This window comes from Astyanax mexicanus, chromosome 15, assembly GCF_023375975.1.
Source record: "Astyanax mexicanus isolate ESR-SI-001 chromosome 15, AstMex3_surface, whole genome shotgun sequence".
NCBI lineage: Eukaryota > Metazoa > Chordata > Actinopteri > Characiformes > Acestrorhamphidae > Astyanax > Astyanax mexicanus.
Window position 1 is genome coordinate 1294944 of NC_064422.1, and position 27952 is coordinate 1322895.

Genomic DNA, 27952 nt, shown 5'->3' on the forward strand with positions numbered 1-27952 from the left:
GTGAGAGAGTGTGAGAGCGCGTGTGAGAGAGTGTGAGAGCGTGAGAGTGTGTGAGAGTGTGTGAGAGCGCGTGTGAGAGTGTCAGAGCGTGTGAGAGAGTGTGAGAGCGCGTGTGAGAGAGTGTGAGAGCGTGAGAGTGTGTGAGAGTGTGTGTGAGAGCGCTTGTGTGAGAGAGTGTCAGAGCGTGTGAGAGTGTGAGAGCGCGTGTGAGAGAGTGTGAGAGCGTGAGAGTGTGTGAGAGCGCGTGTGAGAGTGTGTGTGAGATTGTGTGTGAGAGCGTGTGTGAGAGCGTGTGAGAGAGCGTGTGAGAGTGTGAGAGAGCGTGTGAGAGCTTGTGAGAGAGTGTGTGAGCGAGAGTGTGTGAGCGAGTGTGTGAGCGAGTGAGAGAGCGTGTGAGAGAGCGTGTGAGAGAGCGTGTGAGAGAGCGTGTGAGCGCGTGTGAGAGCGCGTGTGTGAGGGCGTGAGAGAGCGCGTGTGAGAGCGCTTGTGTGAGAGTGTGAGAGAGTGTCAGAGCGTGTGAGAGAGTGTGAGAGCGCGTGTGAGAGAGTGTGAGAGCACGTGTGAGTGTGAGAGAGCGTGTGTGAGAGTGTGTGAGAGCGTGAGAGCGCGAGTGTGTGAGAACGTGTGAGAGAGCGTGAGAGCGCGTGTGAGAGAGTGTGAGAGAGTGTGAGAGAGTGTGAGAGAGTGTGAGAGCGCGTGTGAGAGCGCGTGTGAGAGCGCGTGTGAGCGAGTGTGTGTGAGCGAGTGTGTGTGAGCGAGAATGTGTGAGAGTGTGTGAGAGCGTGTGAGTGCGTGTGAGTGCGTGTGAGAGCTTGAGAGAGCATGTGAGAGTGTGACAGTGTGAGAGCTTGTGAGAGAGCGTGAGAGCTTGTGAGAGAGCTTGTGAGAGAGCTTGTGAGAGAGCTTGTGAGAGAGCTTGTGAGAGAGCTTGTGAGCGAGAGTGTGTGCGAGAGTGTGTGTGAGAGTGTGTGCAAGAGTGTGTGTGAGAGTGTGTGTGAGAGCGTGTGAGAGAGAGCGTGAGAGCCTGTGTGAGAGCGCGTGTGTGAGAGCGTGTGAGAGCGTGTGAGCGCGTGTGAGAGCGTGAGAGAGAGCGTGAGAGAGAGCGTGAGAGAGAGCGTGAGAGAGCGCGTGTGAGAGCGCGTGTGAGAGCGCGTGTGAGTGTGTGAGAGAGCGTGTGAGAGAGCGTGTGAGAGAGCGTGTGAGAGCGCGTGTGAGAGCGCGTGTGTGAGAGAGTGTGTGAGAGCGTGCGAGAGAGAGTGTGATATGTAATCTGAATGTTGTGTATAGTGTTGGTGACTGATTGGTCCGGCTGATTGCAGGAAGTTATGTGTAATCTCAGATAAAGGGGAAATTGTGTGTAGGTGTAAGGCTGTGGGCGTGTCCTCACTGTACGCTGTAGGCGTAGTGAAGGTGTAAGGCTGTGGGCGTGTGAGAGAGCGTGTGAGAGAGCGTGTGAGAGAGCGTGTGAGAGAGCGTGTGAGAGAGCGTGTGAGAGAGCGTGTGAGAGAGTGTGAGAGCTTGTGAGAGAGCGTGAGAGCTTGTGAGAGAGCGTTTGACAGCGAGTGTGTGAGAGTGTGTGAGAGTGTGTGAGAGTGTGTGAGAGTGTGTGAGAGTGTGAGAGTGTGAGACAGTGCGTGTGAGAGTGCGTGTGAGAGTGCTTGTGAGAGTGCGTGTGAGAGAGCTTGTGAGAGAGCGTGTGAGAGAGCGTGTGAGAGAGCGTGTGAGAGTGCGTGTGAGTGCGTGTGAGAGAGCGTGTGAGCGAGTGTGTGTGAGCGAGTGTGTGTGAGCGAGTGTGTGTGAGCGAGTGTGAGCGAGTGAGAGTGTGTGAGCGAGTTTGTGTGAGCGAGTGAGAGTGTGTGAGAGTGCGTGTGTGAGAGCGTGTGAGAGTGCGTGTGAGAGTGTGAGAGCGTGAGAGCTTGTGAGCGAGTGTGTGTGAGCGAGTGTGTGTGAGCGAGTGTGTGTGAGCGAGTGTGAGCGAGTGTGAGCGAGCGAGTGTGAGCGAGTGTGCGTGTGAGTGCGTGTGAGTGCGTGAGACTGCGTGTGAGAGAGCGTGTGAGCATGTGAGAGAGAGCGTGTGAGAGAGAGCGTGAGAGAGAGCGTGAGAGAGAGCGTGTGTGAGAGCGTGTGTGAGAGCGTGTGTGAGAGCGTGTGTGAGAGCGCGTGTGAGAGCGCGTGTGAGAGCGCGTGTGAGAGAGTGTGAGAGCGCGTGAGCGAGAGTGTGTGAGCGAGAGTGCGTGTGAGTGCGTGTGAGTGCGTGTGAGAGAGCGTGTGAGAGCTTGAGAGAGCATGTGAGAGTGTGAGAGCGTGAGAGCTTGTGAGCGAGTGTGTGTGAGCGAGTGTGTGAGCGAGTGTGTGAGCGAGTGTGTGTGAGAGTGTGTGTGAGAGTGTGTGTGAGAGTGTGTGTGAGAGTGTGTGAGAGCGTGAGAGCGTGTGTGAGAGAGCATGTGTGAGAGCGTGAGACAGCGCTTGTGAGAGCGCGTGTGAGAGCGCATGTGAGAGCGCGTGTGTGAGAGCGTGAGACAGCGCGTGTGAGAGCGCGTGTGAGAGCGCGTGAGAGAGCGCGTGAGAGAGCGTGAGAGAGAGCGTGAGAGAGAGCGTGAGAGAGAGCGTGTGAGAGAATGTGAGAGAGTGTGAGAGAGAGTGTGAGAGAGCGTGTGAGAGTGTGAGAGCGTGAGAGCTTTTGAGAGAGCGAGTGCGAGAGTGTGCGAGTGCGTGTGAAGGTGCGTGTGAGAGAGCGTGAGAGAGCTTGTGAGCGAGTGCGTGAGAGAGTGCGTGAGAGAGTGCGTGAACGCGTGAGAGCGTGCGAGAGAGCGTGTGTGAGATTGTGCGAGAGAGTGTGTGAGCGAGAGTGTGAGCGTGTGAGAGAGCGTGTGAGAGAGAGTGTGAGAGAGCGTGTGAGAGTGTGAGAGCGTGAGAGCTTTTGAGAGAGCGAGTGCGAGAGTGTGCGAGTGCGTGTGAAGGTGCGTGTGAGAGAGCGTGAGAGAGCTTGTGAGCGAGTGCGTGAGAGAGTGCGTGAGAGAGTGCGTGAACGCGTGAGAGCGTGCGAGAGAGCGTGTGTGAGATTGTGCGAGAGAGTGTGTGAGAGAGTGAGAGAGCGTGTGAGAGAGCGTGTGAGAGCGCGTTTGTGAGAGCGTGAGAGAGCGCGTGTCAGAGCGCGTGTGAGAGAGTGTCAGAGCGCGTGTGAGCGCGTGTGTGAGAGTGTGAGAGAGTGTGAGAGCGCGAGTGAGAGAGTGTGAGAGAGTGTGAGAGAGCGTGTGTGAGAGAGTGTGAGAGAGCGTGTGTGAGATTGTGTGAGATTGTGTGAGATTGTGTGAGAGTGTGTGAGAGTGTGTGAGAGCGCGTGTGAGAGAGTGTTTGAGAGTGTGTGAGAGTGTGTGTGAGAGTGTGTGAGAGAGCGTGTGAGAGCTTGTGAGAGAGTGTGTGAGCGAGAGTGTGTGAGCGAGAGTGTGTGAGCGAGAGTGTGAGCGTGTGAGAGAGCGTGTGAGAGAGCGTGTGAGAGAGCGTGTGTGAGAGCGTGTGTGAGAGAGCGTGTGAGAGAGCGTGTGAGCGCGTGTCAGAGCGCGTGTGTGAGAGCGTGAGAGAGCGCATCTGAGAGCGCGTGTGAGAGAGTGTCAGAGCGTGTGAGAGAGTGTGAGAGCGCGTGTGAGAGAGTGTGAGAGCGTGAGAGAGTGTGTGAGAGTGTGTGTGAGAGCGCTTGTGTGAGAGTGTGAGAGAGTGTCAGAGCGTGTGAGAGAGTGTGAGAGCGCGTGTGAGAGAGTGTGAGAGCGTGAGAGTGTGTGAGAGTGTGTGAGAGCGCGTGTGAGAGTGTCAGAGCGTGTGAGAGAGTGTGAGAGCGCGTGTGAGAGAGTGTGAGAGCGTGAGAGTGTGTGAGAGTGTGTGTGAGAGCGCTTGTGTGAGAGTGTGAGAGAGTGTCAGAGCGTGTGAGAGCGCGTGTGAGAGAGTGTGAGAGCGTGAGAGTGTGTGAGAGCGCGTGTGAGAGTGTGTGTGAGATTGTGTGTGAGAGTGTGTGTGAGAGCGCGTGAGAGCGCGTGAGTGTGTGAGAGTGTGTGTGAGAGCGCGTGTGAGAGAGGGTGTGAGGGCGCGTGTGAGGGCGTGTGTGAGAGCGCGTGTGAGAGCGTGTGTGAGAGCGTGTGTGAGAGCGTGTGTGAGAGTGTGAGTGTGAGAGCGCGTGTGAGAGAGTGTGAGAGCGCGTGTGAGAGCGCGTGTGAGAGCGCGTGTGTGAGAGCGTGTGAGAGAGAGTGTGATATGTAATCTGAATGTTGTGTATAGTGTTGGTGACTGATTGGTCCGGCTGATTGCAGGAAGTTATGTGTAATCTCAGATAAAGGGGAAATTGTGTGTAGGTGTAAGTCTGTGGGCGTGTCCTCACTGTACGCTGTAGGCGTAGTGAAGGTGTAAGGCTGTGGGCGTGTGAGAGAGCGTGTGAGAGAGCGTGTGAGAGAGTGTGAGAGCTTGTGAGAGAGCGTGAGAGCTTGTGAGAGAGCGTTTGAGAGCGAGTGTGTGTGAGAGTGCGTGTGAGAGTGCGTGTGAGAGTGCGTGTGAGAGTGCGTGTGAGAGTGCGTGTGAGAGTGCGTGTGAGAGTGCGTGTGAGAGAGCGTGAGAGCGCGTGTGTGAGAGAGTGTGACAGCGCGTGTGACAGCGCGTGTGAGAGCGCGTGTGAGAGAGCGTGTGAGGGCGCGTGTGAGGGCGTGTGTGAGAGCGCGTGTGAGAGCGCGTGAGAGCGCGTGTGAGAGAGTGTGAGAGCGCGTGTGAGAGCGCGTGTGAGAGCGCGTGTGTGAGAGCGTGTGAGAGAGAGTGTGATATGTAATCTGAATGTTGTGTATAGTGTTGGTGACTGATTGGTCCGGCTGATTGCAGGAAGTTATGTGTAATCTCAGATAAAGGGGAAATTGTGTGTAGGTGTAAGTCTGTGGGCGTGTCCTCACTGTACGCTGTAGGCGTAGTGAAGGTGTAAGGCTGTGGGCGTGTGAGAGAGCGTGTGAGAGAGCGTGTGAGAGAGTGTGAGAGCTTGTGAGAGAGCGTGAGAGCTTGTGAGAGAGCGTTTGAGAGCGAGTGTGTGTGAGCGAGCGTGTGAGAGTGCGTGTGAGAGTGCGTGTGAGAGTGCATGTGAGAGTGCGTGTGAGAGTGCGTGTGAGAGAGCGTGTGAGAGAGCGTGTGAGCGAGTGTGTGTGAGCGAGTGTGTGTGAGCGAGTTTGTGTGAGCGAGTGTGAGCGAGTGTGAGCGAGTGTGAGCGAGTGAGAGCGAGTGAGAGTGTGTGAGAGTGCGTGTGAGAGTGCGTGTGAGAGTGCGTGTGAGAGTGCGTGTGAGAGTGCGTGTGAGAGTGTGAGAGCGTGTGAGAGAGCTTGTGAGCGAGTGTGTGTGAGCGAGTGTGTGTGAGCGAGTGTGTGTGAGCAAGTGTGATCGAGTGTGATCGAGTGTGAGCGAGTGTGTGTGAGCGAGTGTGAGCAAGTGTGCGTGTGAGTGCGTGTGAGTGCGTGAGACTGCGTGTGAGAGAGCGTGTGAGCATGTGAGAGAGAGCGTGTGAGAGAGAGCGTGAGAGCGTGTGTGAGAGCGCGTGTGAGAGAGTGTGAGAGAGTGTGAGAGCGCGTGAGCGAGAGTGTGTGAGCGAGAGTGTGTGAGAGTGTGTGAGTGCGTGTGAGAGAGCGTGTGAGAGCTTGAGAGAGCATGTGAGAGTGTGAGAGCTTGTGAGCGAGTGTGTGTGAGCGAGTGTGTGTGAGCGAGTGTGTGAGCGAGTGTGTGAGCGAGTGTGTGAGCGAGTGTGTGAGCGAGTGTGTGTGAGAGTGTGTGTGAGAGTGTGTGTGAGAGCGTGTGTGAGAGCGTGTGAGAGAGCGTGTGAGAGCGTGAGAGCGTGTGTGAGAGAGCGTGTGAGAGCGCGTGTGTGAGAGCGTGAGACAGCGCGTGTGAGACAGCGCGTGTGAGACAGCGCGTGTGAGAGCGCGTGTGAGAGCGCGTGTGAGAGCGCGTGTGTGAGAGCGTGAGACAGCGCGTGTGAGAGCGCGTGTGAGAGCGCGTGAGAGCGCGCGTGAGAGCGCGCGTGAGAGAGCGTGAGAGAGAGCGCGAGAGAGAGCGTGAGAGAGCGTGTGAGAGAATGTGAGAGAGTGTGAGAGAGAGCGTGTGAGAGTGTGAGAGCTTTTGAGAGAGCGTGTGAGAGCGAGTGCGAGAGTGTGCGAGAGTGTGCGAGTGTGTGCGAGTGCGTGTGAAAGTGCGTGTGAGAGAGCGTGAGAGAGCTTGTGAGCGAGTGCGTGTGAGAGTGCGTGTGAGAGTGTGTGTGAGAGTGCATGAGAGAGTGCGTGAACACGTGAGAGCGTGCGTGAACGCGTGAGAGCGTGCGTGAGAGCGTGTGTGAGATTGTGCGAGAGCGTGTGTGAGATTGTGCGAGAGAGTGTGTGAGAGTGTGTGAGAGAGTGTGCGAGAGAGCGTGTGTGAGAGTGTGTGAGAGTGTGTGAGAGTGTGTGAGAGCGCGTGTGAGAGCGCGTTTGTGAGAGCGTGAGAGAGCGCGTGTCAGAGCGCGTGTGAGAGAGTGTCAGAGCGCGTGTGAGCGCGTGTGTGAGAGTGTGTGAGAGCGCGAGTGAGAGAGTGTGAGAGAGCGTGTGTGAGATTGTGTGAGAGAGCGTGTGTGAGATTGTGTGAGAGTGTGTGAGAGTGTGTGAGAGCGTGAGAGCGCGTGTGAGAGCGCGTGTGAGAGAGTGTGTGAGAGAGCGTGTGAGAGCTTGTGAGAGAGCGTGTGAGCGAGCGTGTGAGCGAGAGTGTGTGAGCGAGAGTGTGTGAGCGAGTTTGTGAGCGAGTTTGTGAGCGTGTGAGAGAGCGTGTGAGAGAGCGTGTGAGAGAGCGTGTGAGAGAGCGTGTGTGAGAGCGCGTGTGAGAGAGCGTGTGAGAGAGCGTGTGAGCGCGTGTGAGAGCGCGTGTGTGAGAGCGTGAGAGAGTGTCAGAGCGTGTGAGAGAGTGTGAGAGAGTGTGAGAGCGCGTGTGAGAGAGTGTGAGAGCGTGAGAGCGTGTGAGAGTGTGTGAGAGTGTGTGAGAGTGTGTGAGAGTGTGTGTGAGATTGTGTGTGAGAGCGCTTGTGTGAGAGTGTGAGAGAGTGTCAGAGCGTGTGAGAGCGCGTGTGAGAGCGCGTGTGTGAGAGTGTGAGAGCGTGAGAGCGTGAGAGCGTGTGAGAGTGTGTGAGATTGTGTGTGAGAGTGTGTGTGAGAGTGTGTGTGAGAGCGCGTGAGAGCGCGTGAGAGCGCGTGAGTGTGTGAGAGTGTGTGTGAGAGTGTGTGTGAGAGTGTGTGTGAGAGTGTGTGAGAGAGCTTGTGAGGGCGCGTGTGAGGGCGCGTGTGAGAGCGCGTGTGAGAGTGTGAGTGTGAGAGCGCGTGTGAGAGCGCGTGTGAGAGCGCGTGTGAGAGCGCGTTTGAGAGCGCGTGTGAGAGAGAGTGTGTGAGAGAGTGTGTGAGAGCGTGTGAGAGAGAGTGTGATATGTAATCTGAATGTTGTGTATAGTGTTGGTGACTGATTGGTCCGGCTGATTGCAGGAAGTTATGTGTAATCTCAGATAAAGGGGAAATTGTGTGTAGGTGTAAGGCTGTGGGCGTGTCCTCACTGTACGCTGTAGGCGTAGTGAAGGTGTAAGGCTGTGGGCGTGTCCTCGCTGTACGCTGTAGGCGTAGTGTAGGTGTAAGGCTGTGGGCGTGTCCTCGCTGTACGCTGTAGGCGTAGTGAAGGTGTAAGGCTGTGGGCGTGTCCTCGCTGTACGCTGTAGGCGTAGTGTGGGTGTAAGGCTGTGGGCGTGTCCTCGCTGTACGCTGTAGGCGTAGTGAAGGTGTAAGGCTGTGGGCGTGTCCTCGCTGTACGCTGTAGGCGTAGTGAAGGTGTAAGGCTGTGGGCGTGTCCTCAGGCCTGAAAGTGAAAGTACTTGTCTACATCTCACTGTTAACAGATGCAGATAAATGATGTACTGTTGATTAACAGTCTGTAGTAAAGTCCCCTCTCTGCTGGACTTTCCCAGCCTATGGGTGGTCTGAGCTCTTTGAGGACAACAAACCCCCCCAATTTCACTGCAGTGAAAAATATCAATTGTTAAATTGTGTAAAACTGACAGCAATAAATCCATAATTCCTGATATTTGCTTATTGAGGAAAAGTGCAGAATCACAATATTGTGATGTAATCGTTATTGTAAGATGCCCTGTAATTCCCACTCCAAGGGGGAAGAACACTTTGTAGTTCTATTATTACAGACTTTGTGTGCGTGTGTGTGAGAGCGTGTGTGAGAGCGTGTGTGAGAGCGTGTGTGAGAGCGCGTGTGAGAGCGCGTGTGAGAGCGCGTGTGAGAGCGCGTGTGAGAGCGCGTGAGAGTGTGAGAGCGTGAGAGAGCCTGAGAGCGTGTGTGAGAGAGCGTGTGTGAGAGAGCGCGTGTGAGAGCGCGTGTGAGAGTCTGAGAGCGCGTGTGAGAGAGTGTGAGAGAGTGTGAGAGCGCGTGTGAGAGAGTGTGAGAGAGCGTGTGTGAGAGCGTGAGAGCGCCTGTGTGAGAGAGTGTGACAGCGCGTGTGACAGCGCGTGTGTGAGAGCGTGTGTGAGAGCGTGTCAGAGATAGTGTGAGAGAGAGCGCGTGTGAGAGAGAGCGCGTGTGAGAGAGTGTGTGAGAGTGCGTGTGTGAGAGCGTGTGAGAGTGCGTGTGTGAGAGCGTGTGTGAGAGCGTGTGAGAGTGCGTGTGAGAGAGCGTGAGAGCTTGTGAGCGAGTGTGTGAGAGTGTGTGTGAGAGTGTGTGTGTGAGAGCGTGTGAGCATGTGAGAGAGAGCGTGAGAGCGCGTTTGAGAGAGCGTGTGAGAGCGCGTGTGTGAGAGCTTGTGAGAGAGCTTGTGAGCGAGTGTGTGTGAGCGAGTGTGTGTGAGCGAGTGTGCGTGAGAGAGTGCGTGAGAGAGTGCATGAGAGAGTGCGTGAGAGAGTGCGTGAGAGAGTGCGTGAGAGAGCGTGTGAGAGAGCGTGTGAGAGTGAAAGTGTGAGAGCTTGTGAGAGAGCATGTGAGAGTGTGAGAGCGTGAGAGCGCGTGTGAGAGAGTGTGAGAGAGTGTGAGAGAGCGTGTGTGAGAGCGTGAGAGCGCGTGTGTGAGAGAGTGTGACAGCGCGTGTGACAGCGCGTGTGACAGCGCGTGTGTGAGAGCGTGTGTGAGAGCGTGTCAGAGAGAGTGTGAGAGAGAGCGCGTGTGAGAGAGTGTGAGAGAGTGTGTGAGAGTGCGTGTGTGAGAGCGTGTGTGAGAGCGTGTGTGAGAGCGTGTGAGAGTGCGTGTGAGAGAGCGTGTGAGAGTGTGAGAGCGTGAGAGCTTGTGAGCGAGTGTGTGTGAGAGTGTGTGTGAGAGTGTGTGTGAGAGTGTGTGTGAGAGCGTGTGAGCATGTGAGAGAGAGCGTGAGAGCGCGTGTGAGAGAGCGTGTGAGAGCGCGTGTGTGAGAGCTTGTGAGAGAGCTTGTGAGCGAGTGTGTGTGAGCGAGTGCGTGAGAGAGTGCGTGAGAGAGTGCGTGAGAGAGTGCGTGAGAGAGCGTGTGAGAGTGTGAAAGTGTGAGAGCTTGTGAGAGAGCATGTGAGAGTGTGAGAGCGTGAGAGCTTGTGAGCGAGTGTGTGAGAGAGCGTGTGTGAGAGCGTGTGTGAGAGCGTGTGAGAGCGCGTGAGAGCGCGTGTGTGAGAGCGTGAGAGAGCGCGTGTGAGCGCGTGTGTGAGAGTGTCAGAGCGTGTGTGAGCGCGTGTGTGAGCGCGTGTGAGCGAGCGTGAGAGCTTGTGAGAGAGCGTGAGAGCTTGTGAGAGAGCTTGTGAGAGAGCTTGTGAGAGAGCTTGTGAGCGAGAGTGTGTGAGCGAGAGTGTGTGAGCGAGAGTGTGTGAGCGAGTGTGTGTGAGCGAGTGTGTGTGAGCGAGTGTGTGTGAGCGAGAGTGTGTGAGCGAGTGTGTGTGAGCGAGTGTGTGTGAGCGAGTGTGTGTGAGCGAGTGTGTGTGAGCGAGTGTGTGTGAGAGTGTGTGTGAGGTGAGAGTGTGTGTGTGAGAGCGTGTGTGAGAGCGTGTGTGAGAGCGTGTGTGAGAGCGTGTGTGAGAGCGTGTGAGAGCGTGTGAGAGCGTGAGAGAGCGTGAGAGAGCGTGAGAGCGTGTGAGAGCGTGTGAGAGCGTGTGAGAGAGTGTGAGAGAGTGTGAGAGTGTGTGAGAGAGCGTGTGTGAGAGTGTGTGACAGTGTGTGAGAGCGTGAGAGCGCGTGTGTGAGAGAGTGTGAGCGCGTGTGAGAGCTCGTGTGAGAGAGCGTGTGAGAGTGTGAAAGTGTGAGAGCTTGTGAGAGAGTGAGAGAGCTTGTGAGCGAGAGTGTGTGTGAGAGCGTGTGTGAGAGCGTGTGTGAGAGCGTGTGTGAGAGCGTGTGAGAGCGTGTGAGAGAGCGTGAGAGCGTGTGTGAGAGCGTGTGTGAGAGCGTGTGTGAGAGCGCGTGTGACAGTGTGTGAGAGCGTGAGAGCGTGTGTGTGAGAGAGTGTGAGAGCGCGTGTGAGAGCGCGTGTTAGAGAGTGTGAGAGCGCGTGTGAGAGAGTGTGAGAGCGCGTGTGAGAGAGCGTGAGAGAGCGTGAGAGAGCGTGAGAGAGCGTGTGAGAGTGTGTGAGAGTGTGTGAGTGTGTGACAGTGTGAGAGAGTGTGTGAGAGCGTGAGAGCGCGTGTGAGAGCGCGTGAGAGCGCGCGTGTGAGAGCGCGTGTGAGAGCGTGTGAGAGAGAGTGTGTGAGAGTGTGTGAGAGCGTGTGAGAGAGAGTGTGATATGTAATCTGAATGTTGTGTATAGTGTTGGTGACTGATTGGTCCGGCTGATTGCAGGAAGTTATGTGTAATCTCAGATAAAGGGGAAATTATGTGTGTGTAGGTGTAAGGCTGTGGGCGTGTCCTCAGGCCTGAAAGTGAAAGTACTTGTCTACATCTCACTGTTAACAGATGCAGATAAATGATGTACTTTAGTTGATTAACAGTCTGTAGTAAAGTCCCCTCTCTGCTGGACTTTCCCAGCCTATGGGTGGTCTGAGCTCTTTGAGGACAACAAACCCCCCCCAATTTCACTGCAGTGAAAAATATCAATTGTTAAATTGTGTAAAACTGACAGCAATAAATCCATAATTCCTGGTATTTGCTTATTGAGGAAAAGTGCAGAATCACAATATTGTGATGTAATCGTTATTGTAAGATGCCCTGTAATTCCCACTCCAAGGGGGAAGAACACTTTGTAGTTCTATTATTACAGACTTTATGTGCGTGTGTGTGTGAGTGTGTGTGTGAGTGTGTGTGTGAGTGTGTGTGTGAGTGTGCGCGTGAGTGTGCGCGTGAGTGTGCGCGTGAGTGTGCGCGTGAGTGTGCGCGTGAGTGTGCGCGTGAGTGTGTGCGTGCCTGTTGCGTGAGTGTGTGCGTGAGTGTGTGCGTGAGTGTGCGTGTGAGTGCGTGCGTGTGCGTGCGTGCGCGTGATTGTGCGCGTGAGTGTGCGCGTGAGTGTGCGCGTGAGTGTGCGCGTGAGTGTGTGCGTGAGTGTGTGCGTGCCTGTTGCGTGAGTGTGTGCGTGAGTGTGTGCGTGAGTGTGCGCGTGAGTGTGCGTGTGAGTGTGCGCGTGAGTGCGTGCGTGTGCGTGAGTGTGCGTGTCTGATTTGTGTTACATCAATGTACAGATAACATTTTAACTGATTTAATGCTTATTTCTGAACTTCAGCTACATTATTTAATATGTTTTGATTTAGCTGCATGGGCAAGTAATTTTGTTTGTACCAGTATTTAAAGATCATTTTCTCAATTTCAATGTTTATTTCTGGTATTTTAGCCATACCATCCTCCACACTCAAAATAATATTTCTCAGAAACCTACACAACTACAAGTGAGAAATATTCTTCACTGCAAAAGTGTCTAATTTTAGCTTTAGTGGCGAGGTTTAACAGACACATTGCATAACCAATGAGGTAATACTGAAGTGGCGTCATTCCCAGTGATCTGTCATGAGTAAGTTTGTTTTTGTGCTCGTCTAGACCTCCCCAGGCCGAGGAAGAGGCTGACGGAGCTTCTGATGAAGACAGTAAAAAATGATGCGGGAGATCACGGTGCTGATAAGCGATGGGGATTTCGTTTCTTACGCAGTCCTGTGGAAGTGTTGCCAGGGGCTGATGGAAAAAGAGCTGGGGGGATTCGACTGGCTGTCAACAAGCTTGAGGTTTGAGTTGTTACAGTTAATAATCCCAGAGAATAATCAGTTATTAATAATGAACAGCTTTGCTTCTGATGTTTCAGTTTGGTCTAAACCAAAGACAGCAGGTGAAAAAGGTGCTGTCTGCTATAACTCAGAGCACAGTAGCAAACCTTTGTTCTCAGTCTGGATCTGAAATGTGGTCTGATTCATTTGCAGTGTGAAAACACTTCTTTTTTGGATGGTTTAGTCTTTGGGATCAATTACAGGAAATTGAGGCTGACTATTGTAACCCAATAAACAGTTGCTTACAAAAGTAATTATACCCCATGAACTCTCTCACATTTTGTAACCTTAAAACCACAGATTTCAATTTCTTTTATTGAGATTTTAAGTAATGGACCAACACAAAGTAGCATTTAGTTGTAAAGTGTTTTTAATTTTAATAATTTTAATAAGAAAAACATGAAAACCCTCCCAGACAAAGACCGTCCACCCACACTAACAGATTGAGCAAGCAGATCACTAGTCAAAGAAACAGCCAAGAGGCCCATGGTCACTCTGCTCAGGTGGATGAATCTGTCCACAGGAAGACGTTGTGCACTCCACAAATCTGGCCTTTATAGAAGAATGGCAAAAAGAAAACTATTGTTAAAAGAAAGACTTTAGAAGTATTGTTTGAAGTTTGCCACAAGCCATGTAGGAGAGACAGCAAACGTGGAAGAAGGTTCTGTGGTCAGATGAAACCAAAGTTGAACTTTTTGGCCTACATGCAAAGTGCTAGGTGTGGCAGAAAAGTAACACTGCTCATCATCCTGAACACACCATCCCCACTGTGAAACATGGTGGTGGCAGCATCATGCTGTAGCGATGCTTTTCTTCAGCAGGGACAGAGAAGCTGGTCACAGTTGATAGGAAGATGGATGAAGCTAAATACAGAGCAATCCTGGAAGAAAACTTGTTGGAGGCTGCAAAAGACTTGAGACTACAAAGGAGATTCATCTTCCAGCAAGACGATGACCCTAAACATACAGCCAGAGCTACAGTGGAATGGTTTAGATCAAAGAATATTCATGTGTTAGAATGATCCAGTCAAGCTTCTTACCTAAATCCCATTGAGGATCTGTGACAAGACATGAAAACGCTCTTCATCTAACCTGGCTGAGCTTCAGCTGTTTTGCAAAGAAAAATTAAAGAAGAAAAATCTCAGTCTCTAGATGCTGAAAGCTGGCAGAGACAAACCCCAAAATACTTTCAGCTGTAATTGTAATGAAAGGTGACTTGTAATGAGAAGCACGTCACACTACTAAAAAAACGGATTACAATTTTGAAAAACGTGTCCTTTTTATTCCACTTTGCAATTATTTGCTACTTTGTGTTGGTCTATTACTTAAAATCTCAATAAAATACATTTACGTTTGTGGTTGTTAAATGACAAAATGTGGAAAAATTCAAGGGGTATGAATACTTTTGCAAGCCACTGTAGTTTAACTCTTATTTATAAACAGAAATAAATAGAATCTGAAGAGAATCTGTTATGCTCGTTCTGATGTATAATGTACCTGCTCTCAAAGGCCGGATTGAAAACATTATTTAGACCAATCAGTGTCATGTATAAGAAGTCTCCGCCCACGTAAGTGATGATAACAGGATGTAGTAAAGTTCTTTAGTTCTCTCAGTCACTAAACTGGAGGAAGATGCTCTGATGATGCAGGTCTATATGCTTGCTGCACTGTCTAAACCTGTTTTATTATATTAAATACCCACATGTTGCATGTATCTTTGGTTTGCGTTTTCTTGAGGTAATGTGTTTCTAGGTTTTGCTTCCCCTGTGTCTCTCTACCCCAGGGTTCAGGAGAAGATGCTAAGGCTGTGCCCACTGGCCAGATGGAGGATCTAGAGTGTGGTATGGTTATCAGCAGCATTGGATACAAGAGTTTACCTATTGACCCCTGCGTTCCCTTTGAGCATCGCGGTGCCATCATACCCAATGACATGGGAAGAGTGCTAGATACAGCAGGTAAGAGGAAGGTAAAAGTGAGCATTCTTGTTTAGACTTGTCACTATAATAATATTATTGCTCTATTGTACAATTTATAGACATAATCTCCGTCATTTTGCTTAGCTTGATATTGCTCTTTTCTTTTTGTTTTTTTTTTTACTTATCAAGAAGTGTCCAAATGATAAAATATCAGTTTGCATGTCACTAAATGTTCTAGATCATTAAACAGATTTAAATATTAGTCAAAGACAACACAAGTAAACACAAAATTAAGTTATTAAATAAAGGTTTTTACTATTATGAAAGAAAAATAAACCTAAACCTACATGGCCCTGTGTGAAAAAGTGTTTGCCCCCCTAAACTTAGTAATTGGTTGTTTTCCACTCTTCTTAAATTCAGAATTGAACTCAGGATGGTTTTCCAGCAAGAACGGCCTTTTTTCAGGTCATGCCACAACATCTCAATAAGATTCAGGTCAGGCTGACTTTAACTAGACCACTCCAAAGTCTTCATTTTGTGTGTTTTGGATCATTGTCCTGCTGCAGAACCCCAGTTCGTTTCAGCTTGAGGTCACAAACAGATGGCCAGATATTCTCCTTCAGGACGTTTTGGTAGACAGCAGAGTTACTATTTTTCTCACCAAGTCTTTCACTTCCTGAAGCAGCAAAGCAGCTCCAGACCATCACACTACCACCACCATGTTTTACTGTAGAAATTATGTTCTTTTTTTAAATGTGGCGTTACCTTTACGCAAGATGTAACAGGACACACACCTTCAAAAAAGTTCAACTTTTGTCTTGTCAGTCCACAGACTATTTGTTCCAAAGGTTTTGGGGATCATCAAGATGTTTTCTTGCGAAAGTGAGACGAGCTTTAATGTCCTTTTTTCTCAGCAGTGGTTCTTGTCTTGGCACTCTGCCATGCTGTCCGTTGTTGTCCTGTCTTTTTCTTATGGTGGAGTTATAAATGCTGACCTTAACTGAGACAAGTGAAGCCTGCAGTTATTTGGATGGTCTTGTGGGGTCTTTTGTGCCATCTCTGATGAGTCTGCGTTGTGCACAATTAGGGTATTTTTGGTCACCCGGCCACTCCTGGGAAGGTTCACCACTGTATCACATGTTGGGGTCAAAAAGCTTTAGAAATGGCTTTATAACCTTTTCCAGACTAACAAATCTCAATTAATTTTATTTCTCATTTGTTGCTGAATTTCTTTGGATCTCGGCATGACGTCTAGCTTTTAAGGATCTTTTGGTGGACTTCACTTTGTCAGGCAGGTCCTATTTAAATGATGTCTTGATTGAGAACAGTAATCAGGCCTGGGTGTGGCTAGAGAAATGAAACTCAGGTGTGATAAACCTTATCTGGGCAAAACAAAAAAAAATCATGAAGAGGGCAAACACTTTTTCTCATCACTGAACATTAGATATCTGGCAACCTGCACAACAGTGCAGAGCTTTACAGGACGAAAATTGACATTTGATGAAAACGTGTTTGACATTCAGGTGCAGACATGTTGAGATGTTCATGGAGACCATGTTCTGTTCTAAACCCTTAACAGACAGTGGCCCGTCTATGGCTACAAGTGTAGATAAAAAAAAATGCTTTATCTATGCCTGTCCACTCTCCTCTTACTAATCTGACATTATTAAGTGAAGTAGAATCAATCCCAAATTTTGCATGTTTGGAAATAGACATAGAAACTGTAATGAAATGAAAGGGTTGGAGGACTTTTCAGGATTTTCAGTAACATTTCTTATCAAGAGTGAAACCTTTTGGGTCTCTGAGTGCTCCAGCTGACTAAAGTGCTGCCACTATGACAATACCATTTTTATGAAAACGTGTTTGTGTGTGCGTCTGATCTAGTGGTAATTGTAATAGCTTTGTGAGATCTTAAGTGTGTGTATGTGTGCAGGGCTGTACTGCAGTGGCTGGGTGAAGCGAGGGCCGACCGGTGTGATCGCCACCACTATGAACGACAGCTTTGATACAGCACGAGTTCTGCTGAAGGACATGAAGGAAGGAACTTTGGACCTGTCTGTCAACAAACCTGGTGCTCAGGAGATCACAGCATTACTCCAAGAACGAGGTAATACACACAGAAACACACAGAAAAAAATAAATGCTGATTGTACATTATTTAGCAGAAAGAAGAACACATTGTTAACAAATTCCCAAAAATTCAAAACATTCTGACAAATTCTGAAAATACTTTCTTCAATGCACTGTGATAAAGTTAAAACCTTGTTCATTGATTAATTTTATGCAGCTATAACGGACCAATCAGACACCGGCTGCATCTCGTATGCAGTGACAGTCAGAAGTTTGGAAAGTTCTTTTCATTCATTGTCTTTTCTTTCTCTTTGATTTTTTGCATTGTAAATTTAATATTGTAAATTTAATCTAAGTTATGCAGGAACAAGTCGAATTAAGAAAGCAGAATATGTTTTATACTATAGATTCTTCTGAGTAGCACATTTATCTTTTTCGGACAGATCTGCACACTCTTGGTATTTTAATCTCAGTGTCTTTATGAGGGAGAGTAACCTGGAAAAGTTTTCTCAGCATCTTGAAGGAAGGAGTTCCTGGAGGTGCTGAACAATCGTTGCTCCAGCTCATTCCCTCACACCCCATTACCCATCTCAGTTAGGAATGTTCCGATACCCTTTTTTCTTTTTTTTTTCCCGAGTGCATGTGTGAGCCTTTTCATTTTGAGTATCTGTTGAAAATGAGTCCCAATCCTTTTGCAATGGAGAAAAAAAGAAATAACACATCCAGGTTTTCCCTTAAGATTTTTTTTTCTTCATTCATTTTTAAATATTACTGAAACAATGTTGTAAAAAAACATAGCAATTGTTTATTTTGTGAATTAGCCATATAAATGATTTAGATTTAAATATGCATATTTTCTTAAATAAACAAATTAAAACAGGGCCACACAACAATTATATGATTCTCCAGGTGCATTAAGTCAGGGGATTGTGAAGGCCAAACACTTTTTTACTGTTTAATATGTAACTCCATATCACTTAATTGATTTCATATCTTAAATATTAATTTACAATGTAGAAAATACATTACGTAAAGAAATAAAGACAAACTATTGAATGAGAAGGTGTTTTGTAACTTTTGACTTTTGACTGTATATGTTTAAATTCACATAAAAAGCAGTGTAGTAATAAATAATGAGAAGCTGATCAACTGAAAAACTGAACTAAATGGATCAGTAATCAATACTACATTAAACGTGTCAGTTTGCTTTATCTTAACATCTTTCATTTTAATAATTTATCCATTGGGTCACACCCTTGTTATTGCCAGACATGTTACTGCAAACACAGCTGTAAGAGATAAAGAGATAAAGAGAGAGAGAGAGAGAGAGAGAGAGAGAGAGAGAGGGGTTGTGTAATACATTTTATTTTGTTAAAAGAAATCTCCTTAAAAAAAACTGCTAGTATTTCAGCATTTGGGTTAGAGAGCTCCAGGTCAGATGTATAAAATTAACATTAGTCTTTGCTTAGGGCTGTACAATAATTCAGTATCAATATTTTTTGCAATAGAAAATATTTAAATAATGGTGATATGATTTTAAAACACATTTTGGATATTTTACTTTGACTCTTTCTGCACAAGCTGTGTCCTGAATTCCATAACTTAAGAACGGCGTGATGTACAGACATAATAGGTCTCATATTAAACTGCACAACTCATAAATCATGTTTCCAACCCACCCCCTTCACCTCAAAGTGTAAAGCATTTCTGATACACTGAACTGAAATTGTAATACTACTAGTTGTATTTAATTAGTAGTAGTTTTAGTTGTTTAGTAGTTTTCAGAGTGATTATATCACTAGATTACTATTTTTGTTATAGTTAGTTGCAGTAGATTTTCTAGTAGTGGGGATAGTTGTAGTAGTTGTTCCAGTGTTTGTAGTAGTTTTGTAGTAGTAATTTTGGTTGTTGTTTTAGTAGCAGTATTTGTTGTTTTAATAGTAGCTGTTTTAATATATTAGTCCTGGTGTTAAATGTACTGGTAGTTGTAGTAATTGTTCCAGTAGTGGTGGCAGGTTAGTAGTAGTAGTAGTTCTAGTAGTTGGATTTGCAGTAGTAAATGTAGATGTAGTGGCATTAGTCCTATATGTAGTGGTTATTGTAGAAGCTGTAGATTTAGTGTTAATGTAGTAGTAGTAGCAGTAGTAGTAATAGTAGCAGTAGTAGCAGTAGTAGCAGTAGCAGTAGTAGTAGCAGTAGTAGTAGTAGTAGTAGCAGCAGTAGTGGTAGTAGCAGTAGTAGTAGCAGCAGTAGTAGTAGTAGTAGCAGTAGTAGCAGTAGCAGTAGTAGTAGCAGTAGTAGTAGTAGTAGTAGTAGCAGCAGTAGTAGTAGTAGCAGTAGTAGTAGCAGTAGTAGTAGCAGTAGTAGTAATAGTAGCAGTAGTAGTAGTAGCAGCAGTAGTAGTAGTAGCAGTAGTAGTAGCAGTAGTAGTAGTAGTAGTGGTAGCAGTTGTAGTAGTGGTGGTAGCAGTTGTAGTAGTAGTAGTAGCAGTAGTAGTAGTAGTAGTAGTAGTAGTGATAGCAGTAGTAGTAGTAGTGGTAGCAGTAGTAGTAGTAGCAGTAGTAGTAGTAGTAGTAGTAGTGGTAGCAGTAGTAGTAGTAGTGGTAGCAGTAGTAGTAGTGGTAGTAGTGGTAGTAGTAGTGGTAGTAGTAGTAGCGGTAGTAGTAGTAGTAGTAGTAGCAGTAGTAGTAGCAGTAGTAGCAGTGGTAGTAGTAGCAGTAGTAGTAGTAGTAGTGGTAGCAGTAGTAGCAGTAGTAGTAGTAGTAGTAGTGGTAGCAGTAGTAGTAGTAGTAGTGGTAGCAGTAGTAGCAGTAGTAGTAGCAGTAGTAGCAGTGGTAGTAGTAGTAGTAGCAGTAGTAGTAGTAGCAGTAGTAGCAGTAGTAGTAGTAGTAGTAGCAGTAGTAGTAGTAGTTGTTCTAGTATTATGATTTACAGTAGTAAATGTAGATGTAGTGGCTGTAGTCTTAGTAGTCATAGTTGCAGTGGTTGTTGTAGGAGCTGCTGTAGATGTATTAGTTTAGTAGTTGTAGTAGAGGTTGTTGGTCTTGATTTGTTAGTTGTAGTAGTTATTAGAATAGTAGTTGTGGTAGTGGGAGGTAGAGGTAAATGTTCTGGTAGTGGGGATAGTGGTAGTGGTTGTTGTTAAGTTTGTAGTAATAAAGTACTAGTAGTAGTTCAAGTAGTTGTTGTAGTAGTTGTTGTATAATATTTGTAGTTGTTGTTTTAGTAGCAATGGTAGTGGTTTTAGTAGTGGTAGTAATAGTAGTACTTTAAGTAATAGTTTTTGTTTATCATTGAGGTGGTGGTGGTAGTAGTTGTATTAGTTATTGGAATAATAGTTGTGGTGGTGGCAGGTTATTATTAGTAGTAGTAGTAGTATTTGTAGTAGTAAAGATTGTCCTAGTAATCATAGTTGTTGTTTTAGAAGCTGCTGTAGTTGTATTAATGTAGTATCAGTTGTAGAAGTAGTTTTTTTCAGTAGTACACATAGTAGTAATTTTAGTAATAGTTTAGTGTTTTTATGAATAGTTTTGGTGGTAGTAGCAGTAGAGAGTAGTAAAAGTAATAGTAGTATGAATTCTAGGCTGAAAACTTTATTGTGACGTTCTCTATTGTGGTGCTCTCTTCACTTCCCTGTGTGTGGACTAGTGGATTTTATTTATTAATTTATTTATTTATTTATCTATCCATTTATCTAACATTGTCCTCCAGAAATGAAAATGTAAACCGCCAGTAATGTGCATGTGTTAATAGATGCTTAAACAGAGTTAAAGTTATTTGTTATAGTATTAACTGTATTTCCTGTAATTACATTATTATTTTTCTATGTAAATAATAAATCAACCAATGATATCTCACACACACACACACACCTTACACACCAACAGCGCATGAAGGTATATAGTTATAAAGCATTTCATTATTTACATCTTCTCTCATTCATTCATGCAGTTATCTAATCATTTAATCCAATCAGGTGAAAGCAGTTCAGTACATAAAGTCCTCTATATCTGGATCTACAGCAGCTGGGCTGTACTGGTATTTAACAGCGTATGAAATGTTTTGTGGGTTATAAAACTGAACAATTTTCTCATGCATTACGCAATCCTGTTAACATGGTCCAGAGACTCTAGGAAAGATTTCAACATCTTGCAGTTGTTTCAATTGTTTTAAGAGCTAGTATAGGCCCTACTCAGTGTAAGTGGTCCTAATAGTTATTGTTGGGTGTGATCCCTCACATAAAATGTAAAATGTAAAATAAAATACTACTTAATAAATAAAACTTAATAGTACAACCACAAATCAGAAAAAATGGTAGTATGGAAAATGCTAATTTTAAAACATTTTGTTTTACATTTACAATGATTTGTATATATGCAGACTGTATAACCCCAATATATTATGTTTTGTCTGCCAAACTTACATGTTGTGTGTTAATTCATTCATTTCAGACCAGCAAAACATAAAAAAAAAAAAAACATTTGGACAGGGCAGTTTTGGGTTTGGCCAGTATAGAGATAACAAAACTAATGATGATGTTGATTTTCAAAAAGATAATGTAAATAGGTGATTATAATAATCATTTGATTAAAAAAAGCATTACCATTTTGTTACAAATGTGTGAAAAAATTATAAAAATGTTTAAAAACAAAGTTCCTCAAAGAAAAACTGAATGAACTGATTTCTTCATCTACAGTGAATAATATCATTAAACCATTTAAGGAGGAAGGAGGAAGGTCTAATCCTTCAGACACACTGCATCAAGAACCATTGTTTAAAAATAGCTGATGGAACCACATGAACAAAAGATTACTAACTTTCTTCAAGCATGAAAATACAGAGGTGCTGTACATTCACTGCTACCACAAGTTTATTAAATCCCAAGACTGTGCTAAACCATATACTGCACACACTATACAGGAACGGCTGTTGTAGAAGAAGAGGGTACTGGCCTGCCTGCAGCCCTGACAGGTCCCTGAAAGAGAATGTATGGATACAATTACAATCTTAAAAAAAAAAAAAGTTTTTTTATTTTATGTGAGGAATTACACCCAACAAGCACTTTAATATGACCACTAATTTCTGCACAAGGTTTTCAAATGTTCATAGAATATTTTTATTAAATGTCTAAATGTTCTGGTAACGTTTCTGCAAAGTCACTTGTGTCAAGCTTTTCATTTTTAGTTTTGGAAAATGTTACTCTTATTGTTTTCATTAGTGTTCATCTGTCTGGAACCGTTGTGGGAATTACTCCCAAAAAGCACTCTAATCTAATATGGGGAAAACGTTCTAATAACGTTGTGATGCAAAACATTATTATGTAACATATTTTCAGACTGTGTCTGGAACATTATTTCAAGAAATGTTACAGGCTAACCTTTCTGGAACCTTTTAAAAACGCTGGAAAAATATGTACTACTTTGTAATATTATCTTTTTTTATTTATATCACTAAATTTAAAAGACATTTTAGCACTGAGGATATCAAGTGATGAAGTGGTTTGTGTGTTATTTAGCTGTTATCCCTGAACAGATTTTGGAATGTGTAGCAGAGCTGAAATGCAGAAATGGATGTAAATTGACAAATGATTTGTTAAAAAATTACCAGACAAAGTATTAAATATATTGGGTTCATACTGTCTGCAATCAAATGAAAGTTAATAGTTAATTAATATAAGTAAGGCTGCATTTTTTATTTAGTTTGTACTTTACTTACTGTCCCAACTTTTTTGGGGTTAAAAATCTTGCATCATTAAAACTGACTCCTGTCTTAAGTGTGTCACTCTTTCATACTCCCAGGTGTGAGAACTGTGTCCTTCTCTGAGTGGGAGAAGATTAACTTGGAGGAAGTCCAAAGAGGCGAAGCTGCTGGAAAGGCCAGGGAGAAGTTACTGGATGTAGGAGAAATGCTGGCAGTAGCCTGGTCATGAGCACATCTGGAGAAGGCATCAGTGACCTCATTCAGTGCCACCGCAACTTTAACTGCAGGGACTCAGTTCAACAAAATAAAATGACGACCAGTTTACGTTTTGAACCATTCCTTTACTTTTTAGGATGTGCACTATATGTCCAAATGTTTTTGGACACCCCTTTTAATGAATGCTGCATTGAATTACTTTATGTTTCACTCACTGCTGACACAGCTGTACAAATAAACACACACACACACACACACACACACACACACGTCTTGTGGGGAGTAGGAGTATGGAAAATTCATTACAGTTGAAGAGGGTAGGAATTATAGTCTGACAGAACGTTTCATTTAGTACTTGGACAGCTTGGCTTTCCTGGCCCAACAAAAAAACTCATAGACAGGAGGATCAGTTTGTACTAAACCTGTGAAACTGTGGAAAGTGTCGCCCGTTACCTTAAACTTGCTTGGGCTTTATGACTATAGAAACATCATATGTGCTTGTTTACATTTCGTGGTATAATACACAGACATGCCAAAAGTCATGGAACAGAAAATATTTCCCTAATTTGAAAGGACAGTTACCAACCCACTCATCCACCACTAGAAATGCTCCAAACACTAGGAGGGCTAACACATGCCTCCTCCATATACCATAAAACAAATGAAATGTAATTAAAGTCTGGACTTTCAGGTTTATTTAAAGGGCACAAATGTCAGATGGGGCGTCAAAAATGTAATTTTAGGAATTGCTCCCATGTTGTAACAAAGCCACCTCATTTCAGAGGCTTTTCTTTTTAGTACTTTTTTAGTACTAAAGAAAAACCTTAGCAGGCAATGACCGCATCAAGTATGGAACCCATGAACATCACCAAATGCTGGAGCCCCGTCCACACGACTCCAGATATGTTTGTCTCCAATTTGGCATTCTGCATTTCCGAAAACTTAACGAGTCGTTTGTCTGCCTTTTGTTTACATTAGATTAGCCTGTTTAGAATGAGCCTGGAACAGGGACAGCACCTGGACTGGTTTTGTTCTGTCTGAGATGTGCAGATTAATAACAGATTTACAGCTTAATTTAATGTTACTCTCACATTACTTAACGCAGCGGAGGCACTAAAACACGCTGCGTGCACTTTTTTCTGATCCTCCTGTCTGTAGGTATAAATTTTACCTGGATCAGGCCTGGACAAGCAAGCACTTGGTAGGCTGGCTTGTTTATTTGGTGTGGTGTTTCTGTGTGGACGGGGGATATTTTTATAAACACTGCTTGTGTGGACAGAGAGATTTTTAAAAACGGATACAAAAACCTCAGTTTTTAAAAATATCTGGATTTATGATACTTTGCCAGGCCTTTACTGCTGCTGTCATCAGTTGTTGCTGGTTTGTGGGCCTTTCTACTTTTATTTTTATTCTAAGCGAGAAGTGAAATGCTGACCTGGTTCAGATCTGATGATTGTCTCGTCCACCGTATATTTTGGGTCCCTGTCTATGACCCAAATCTTGCATCTGAGCAGAATGTAGATCCCTGTACACTTCAGAATGAATCCTTCTGTCCCATCATCAATAAACTCTAGTGACCCAGTGCCACTGCAAGCCATGCACGCCTATACTACCACCACCATGTTTTACAGAGGATGTGGTGAGCTTTGTGTAGAGCTGTTCTAAGCCTTCATACTTTCTACTTTACATCATTTCTGTACAGGTCGATCTTAGTTTACCTGTCCACATAATACTGTTCCAGAACTCTTCTGGATTCTTTAGATGTTTTTGGTAAAGTCTAATCGGGCCTTTCTGTTAATGTTTTTCATCTGTATTTGCTCTCATGAAGTTTTCTTTGTATGGTAGTCCTGGATACTGATACTCAGTGTTCTTCACTATGGTTGATGTGAAGGGTTTTTTCTTCACCATGGAAAGAAGTTTTTGATCAATCATCACTGTTGTCCTCCAAGTCCAAGACCTCCCAAGTTCCACTGCGCTCTTTTTTCACATATGCAAATGTCACACCTGTAATCAGCTTCAGACCCTCCACCTGCTTAGCTGATGATGGAATAAGGAGGAAAAAGCTCATGAAGCCTATTAAATAGCTTTTTAGATCATTTTTCCCATTACTTTGGGGCCATGAAATAAGGAGACTTTGTTGAAATTTTTTTGCAATTCCTAAACCCTTTATAGAATTTTGTTGTTGTTGTTCAACCCCTTAAAAAAACACAATTACATCTCATTTGTTTAATTTTAAATCCAGTATGGTGACAGGCAGAGCCCAAATCAATGATTATGTCATTGTCCAATTATTTATTAATTTATTAACTGTACGTGATGTCAGCCACACTGTGATTTCCACAATCTGTGAAATGATTTGTTTTAAAACTGGAGTTGGAATTTTTCTGTTTTTTTTTCTGCATCAACACACTGCATTTAATTAGCTCTCTGTGAGATCCAGGTTCTGAAATCTTGCAGTTTTTTGGACATTTTGTTTTGTTCAGTTAGCATTTTTATATGATTAAGAAATGACAAACATAAATAGTATTTTAATATTAATGTACAGTAGTGTATTTCACTTCTTTTAAGCTATTCTTTTAATTGTGAGAGATAATCATTTTAATATAATTAATAAAAGTATATCATGAAAATGCGTGTGTGGGTGTTAAGTCAGTTATTGATTCGATAAACTGCACATTTAATTTAGCATTTAGCGTATTTTAGTGCTGGGTGGTACATCGTTTCATACAGTATATAGAAATGCATTTTTACACCATGGCACTAGAGGTGCTGCGGAGCACTGTATAGAACAGCACCACCAAAGCACTTTATCTGAGGAGCTCCTGCTGCTGTTCCTCACTGTATGAGAAATGTAAAATAGAAAAACAACAGCAAACAGCTATTATTCACTCAGAATTAAGAAGAATGGAACTGCACAATCAATCCAGAGCTCTGAAAAAAGTTCCTCTCGCCCCCCAAACAAACCCAGAATCAGTTCTTGGTACAGAATAATTTATTCAGCACAAATGATGAGATTAAAAAAGAAAAAACTTCAAGAGCAGGAACTATAGACATGTTTGAATATATTAATACTGTAGATTGAAAGATAGTATTAATGTACACCAAACTTTATTTGTTAACTGGAAAAAGAAGGGAATGTGGTTGATTTTAATATTGAAATGCCTCTAATGGCTTCAGGAATAGCATATAGTAAACTGATAAACTTGTGTCTTATTTGGGCAATGGTTTTTGAAAAATACCTTTAATATAATTGTTCTAAAACATGAAGTATTTAGGTCCATTTATAGTGTTTATGGAACTATTTAAGGGCCATTTCACCAAATGGGTGCCATTTGCTTTTTATTACTCTTCCAAATTACACTAAATTTTGTATCTTTTTTTAAAACTCTGAATCTAATAACATAAATATAACTATTCTAAACATGTACAGGTCAAACTCAGGCAATTTTTTATAAGGTTCCTAAGCTGACATTTAAAAACTAATTCCTTAGATTTTCTCTCAATAAAGTCTTTATTTTAAAGAAATGTTTGACCATGTTCAAATAATGAATATCTATGACAAACAAATCACTATATATGCAGGAAAGCTATTATCTTTTCAAGAAGACCCAAACCTGGCACTTGCCCCTGTTACTGGCACTCACTCCTGTTACTGACACTCGCTCCTGTTACTGGCACTCACTCCTGTTACTGACACTCACTCCTGTTACTGACACTCGCTCCTGTTACTGGCACTCACTCCTGTTACTGACACTCGCTCCTGTTACTGACACTCGCTCCTGTTACTGACACTCGCTCCTGTTACTGACACTCGCTCCTGTTACTGACACTCGCTCCTGTTACTGACACTCGCTCCTGTTACTGGCACTCACTCCTGTTACTGGCACTCACTCCTGTTACTGACACTCGCTCCTGTTACTGACACTCGCTCCTGTTACTGGCACTCACTCCTGTTACTGGCACTCACTCCTGTTACTGACACTCGCTCCTGTTACTGACACTCGCTCCTGTTACTGACACTCGCTCCTGTTACTGGCACTCACTCCTGTTACTGGCACTCGCTCCTGTTACTGACACTCGCTCCTGTTACTGACACTCGCTCCTGTTACTGACACTCGCTCCTGTTACTGGCACTCACTCCTGTTACTGGCACTCACTCCTGTTACTGGAATTCACTCCTGTTACTGACACTCGCTCCTGTTACTGGCACTCACTCCTGTTACTGCACTTACTCCTGTTACTGACACTCTCCCCAGTTACTGACACTTACTCTTGTTACTGGAACTCACTGCAGTTACTGGCACTCCTGTTACTGGAAATCATTCCTGTTACTTTTTATGTTTTGAGTAACAGAAATTAGTGTTTAGCATTGAATTAGCAAAAAAACATGAAAAATTGCTAAATGGCGGCTATGCTAATAGCATGAGGACACTGAGCCCACTCTGGTGATCTTCCCAAAATTTGTATAAAAAAAATAAAAATAATAATAATATCCCTCAGTCAGAGTTACAGTAAGATCGAATATACAGAAAAACTAATGAGAGAATTTACCGGTAATTTTGGTCTTCCCATGATCTTCAGAAGAGCCAACTGATGTCACTTCCTGTTGTAGATGTGCCTTGTAGACTGTTCCAGATTGTTCAGATGGAATAGCATGACTGAGTGAAACCCAGGAACTAAAATGTTTTCAAACTGAAATAATATGGATTTATTATGAATAAAATATTTTTAAAGCATATATGTGATTTGGAGTTACAAAACATTGCAAAAAAATACATCTCTGAAGGATTTTAATAATTATATTTCATGGTAAAGTTTATAGTTAGAGAGTGGGGACAGATAAATGTGTATTTTTTCAGTGTTCTATGTAGTTTTTATTATTATTTTGTAATTACATATTATGTATTGCTTTTGCAATTAGGTTAATGTATTTGGTTAATAATAAATTGTAAGTTATTTTTGTGCACATTCATACATGTAATTTCCTGAGGACAGAAATGGCACAGATTCGGCTTAATATGTCTTTAATTATTTAGTTTTGTAAAGGAAGCCATGTAAAGTTGCTGATGTATCTTTTAAAGTCTATTATTTACATTCTTCAGCTGTTTTTTTTGCTAATGAAGTCTGATTTTTTTATATATTGTGTAATTTTGTGGGACAAAGGAAACCCAATACTAATTAAAGCCTTAATTTAACGCCTTAGAGTTTTATATTATATATAATTCTAAAAGTTGAGTAAGTTATAAACCTATATTAAAGCTCAGTCATATAAATAAATTAACAAAATACTATGATGCACTGCAAAACTGTTCAAAATATAACAGGACCTACTCATTACTGTAATCATACTCTGGATTTAGTTTTGACCCTGGGTGTGAGCATAGATAACCCGAATATTCGTTCTCAAACCTCCGCAATTTCAGATCATTACCTTATTTCATTTAAATTACATCTCAGTCATAATATACGTACATCCCCTAGCTACTCTGTAAAACGTTCAATTACGCCTTTTACAGCCCAACAATTTACAGATAAGCTTCTAGACTTATCAACTCTAATGTATTCTCCTATAGACCCAGTAGAACTAGACAAACTAACCGAAGGTTTAGAAAATACCTTTCGCTCTACCTTAGATGTTGTAGCACCCCTCAAACACAAAATAGAGAGACAGAAAAAGCTCGCACCGTGGTACAATGATCAAACTCGTACCTTAAAGCAGTTAGTACGAAATTTAGCGTAAATATCGATCAACTAAACTGGAAGTGTTTCACTCTGCGTGGAAAGACAGTCTTGTTAAATATAGAAAAGAACTTAATAAAGCTCGCTCAGCGTATCTGGC

General features: G+C 44.4%; 1 protein-coding gene across 2 annotated transcripts in view; it reads left to right on the forward strand.

Moving 5' to 3' along the window:
* fdxr (ferredoxin reductase) overlaps positions 1-24745 on the forward strand; it is a 72660-nt gene extending 47915 nt beyond the window's left edge. The window contains exons 9-12 of one of the 2 annotated variants that reach the window (XM_049464926.1): positions 11992-12173; positions 13995-14166; positions 16061-16234; positions 21996-24745. In XM_049464926.1, the coding sequence (XP_049320883.1) occupies positions 11992-12173; positions 13995-14166; positions 16061-16234; positions 21996-22126 (659 nt within the window). In that variant the 3' untranslated portion in view covers positions 22127-24745. Of the gene's footprint in view, positions 1-11991; positions 12174-13994; positions 14178-16060; positions 16235-21995 lie in introns of those variants that run through there. The other variant, XM_049464927.1, reaches the window with a different exon arrangement.
* Positions 24746-27952: the final 3207 nt, after the last annotated feature.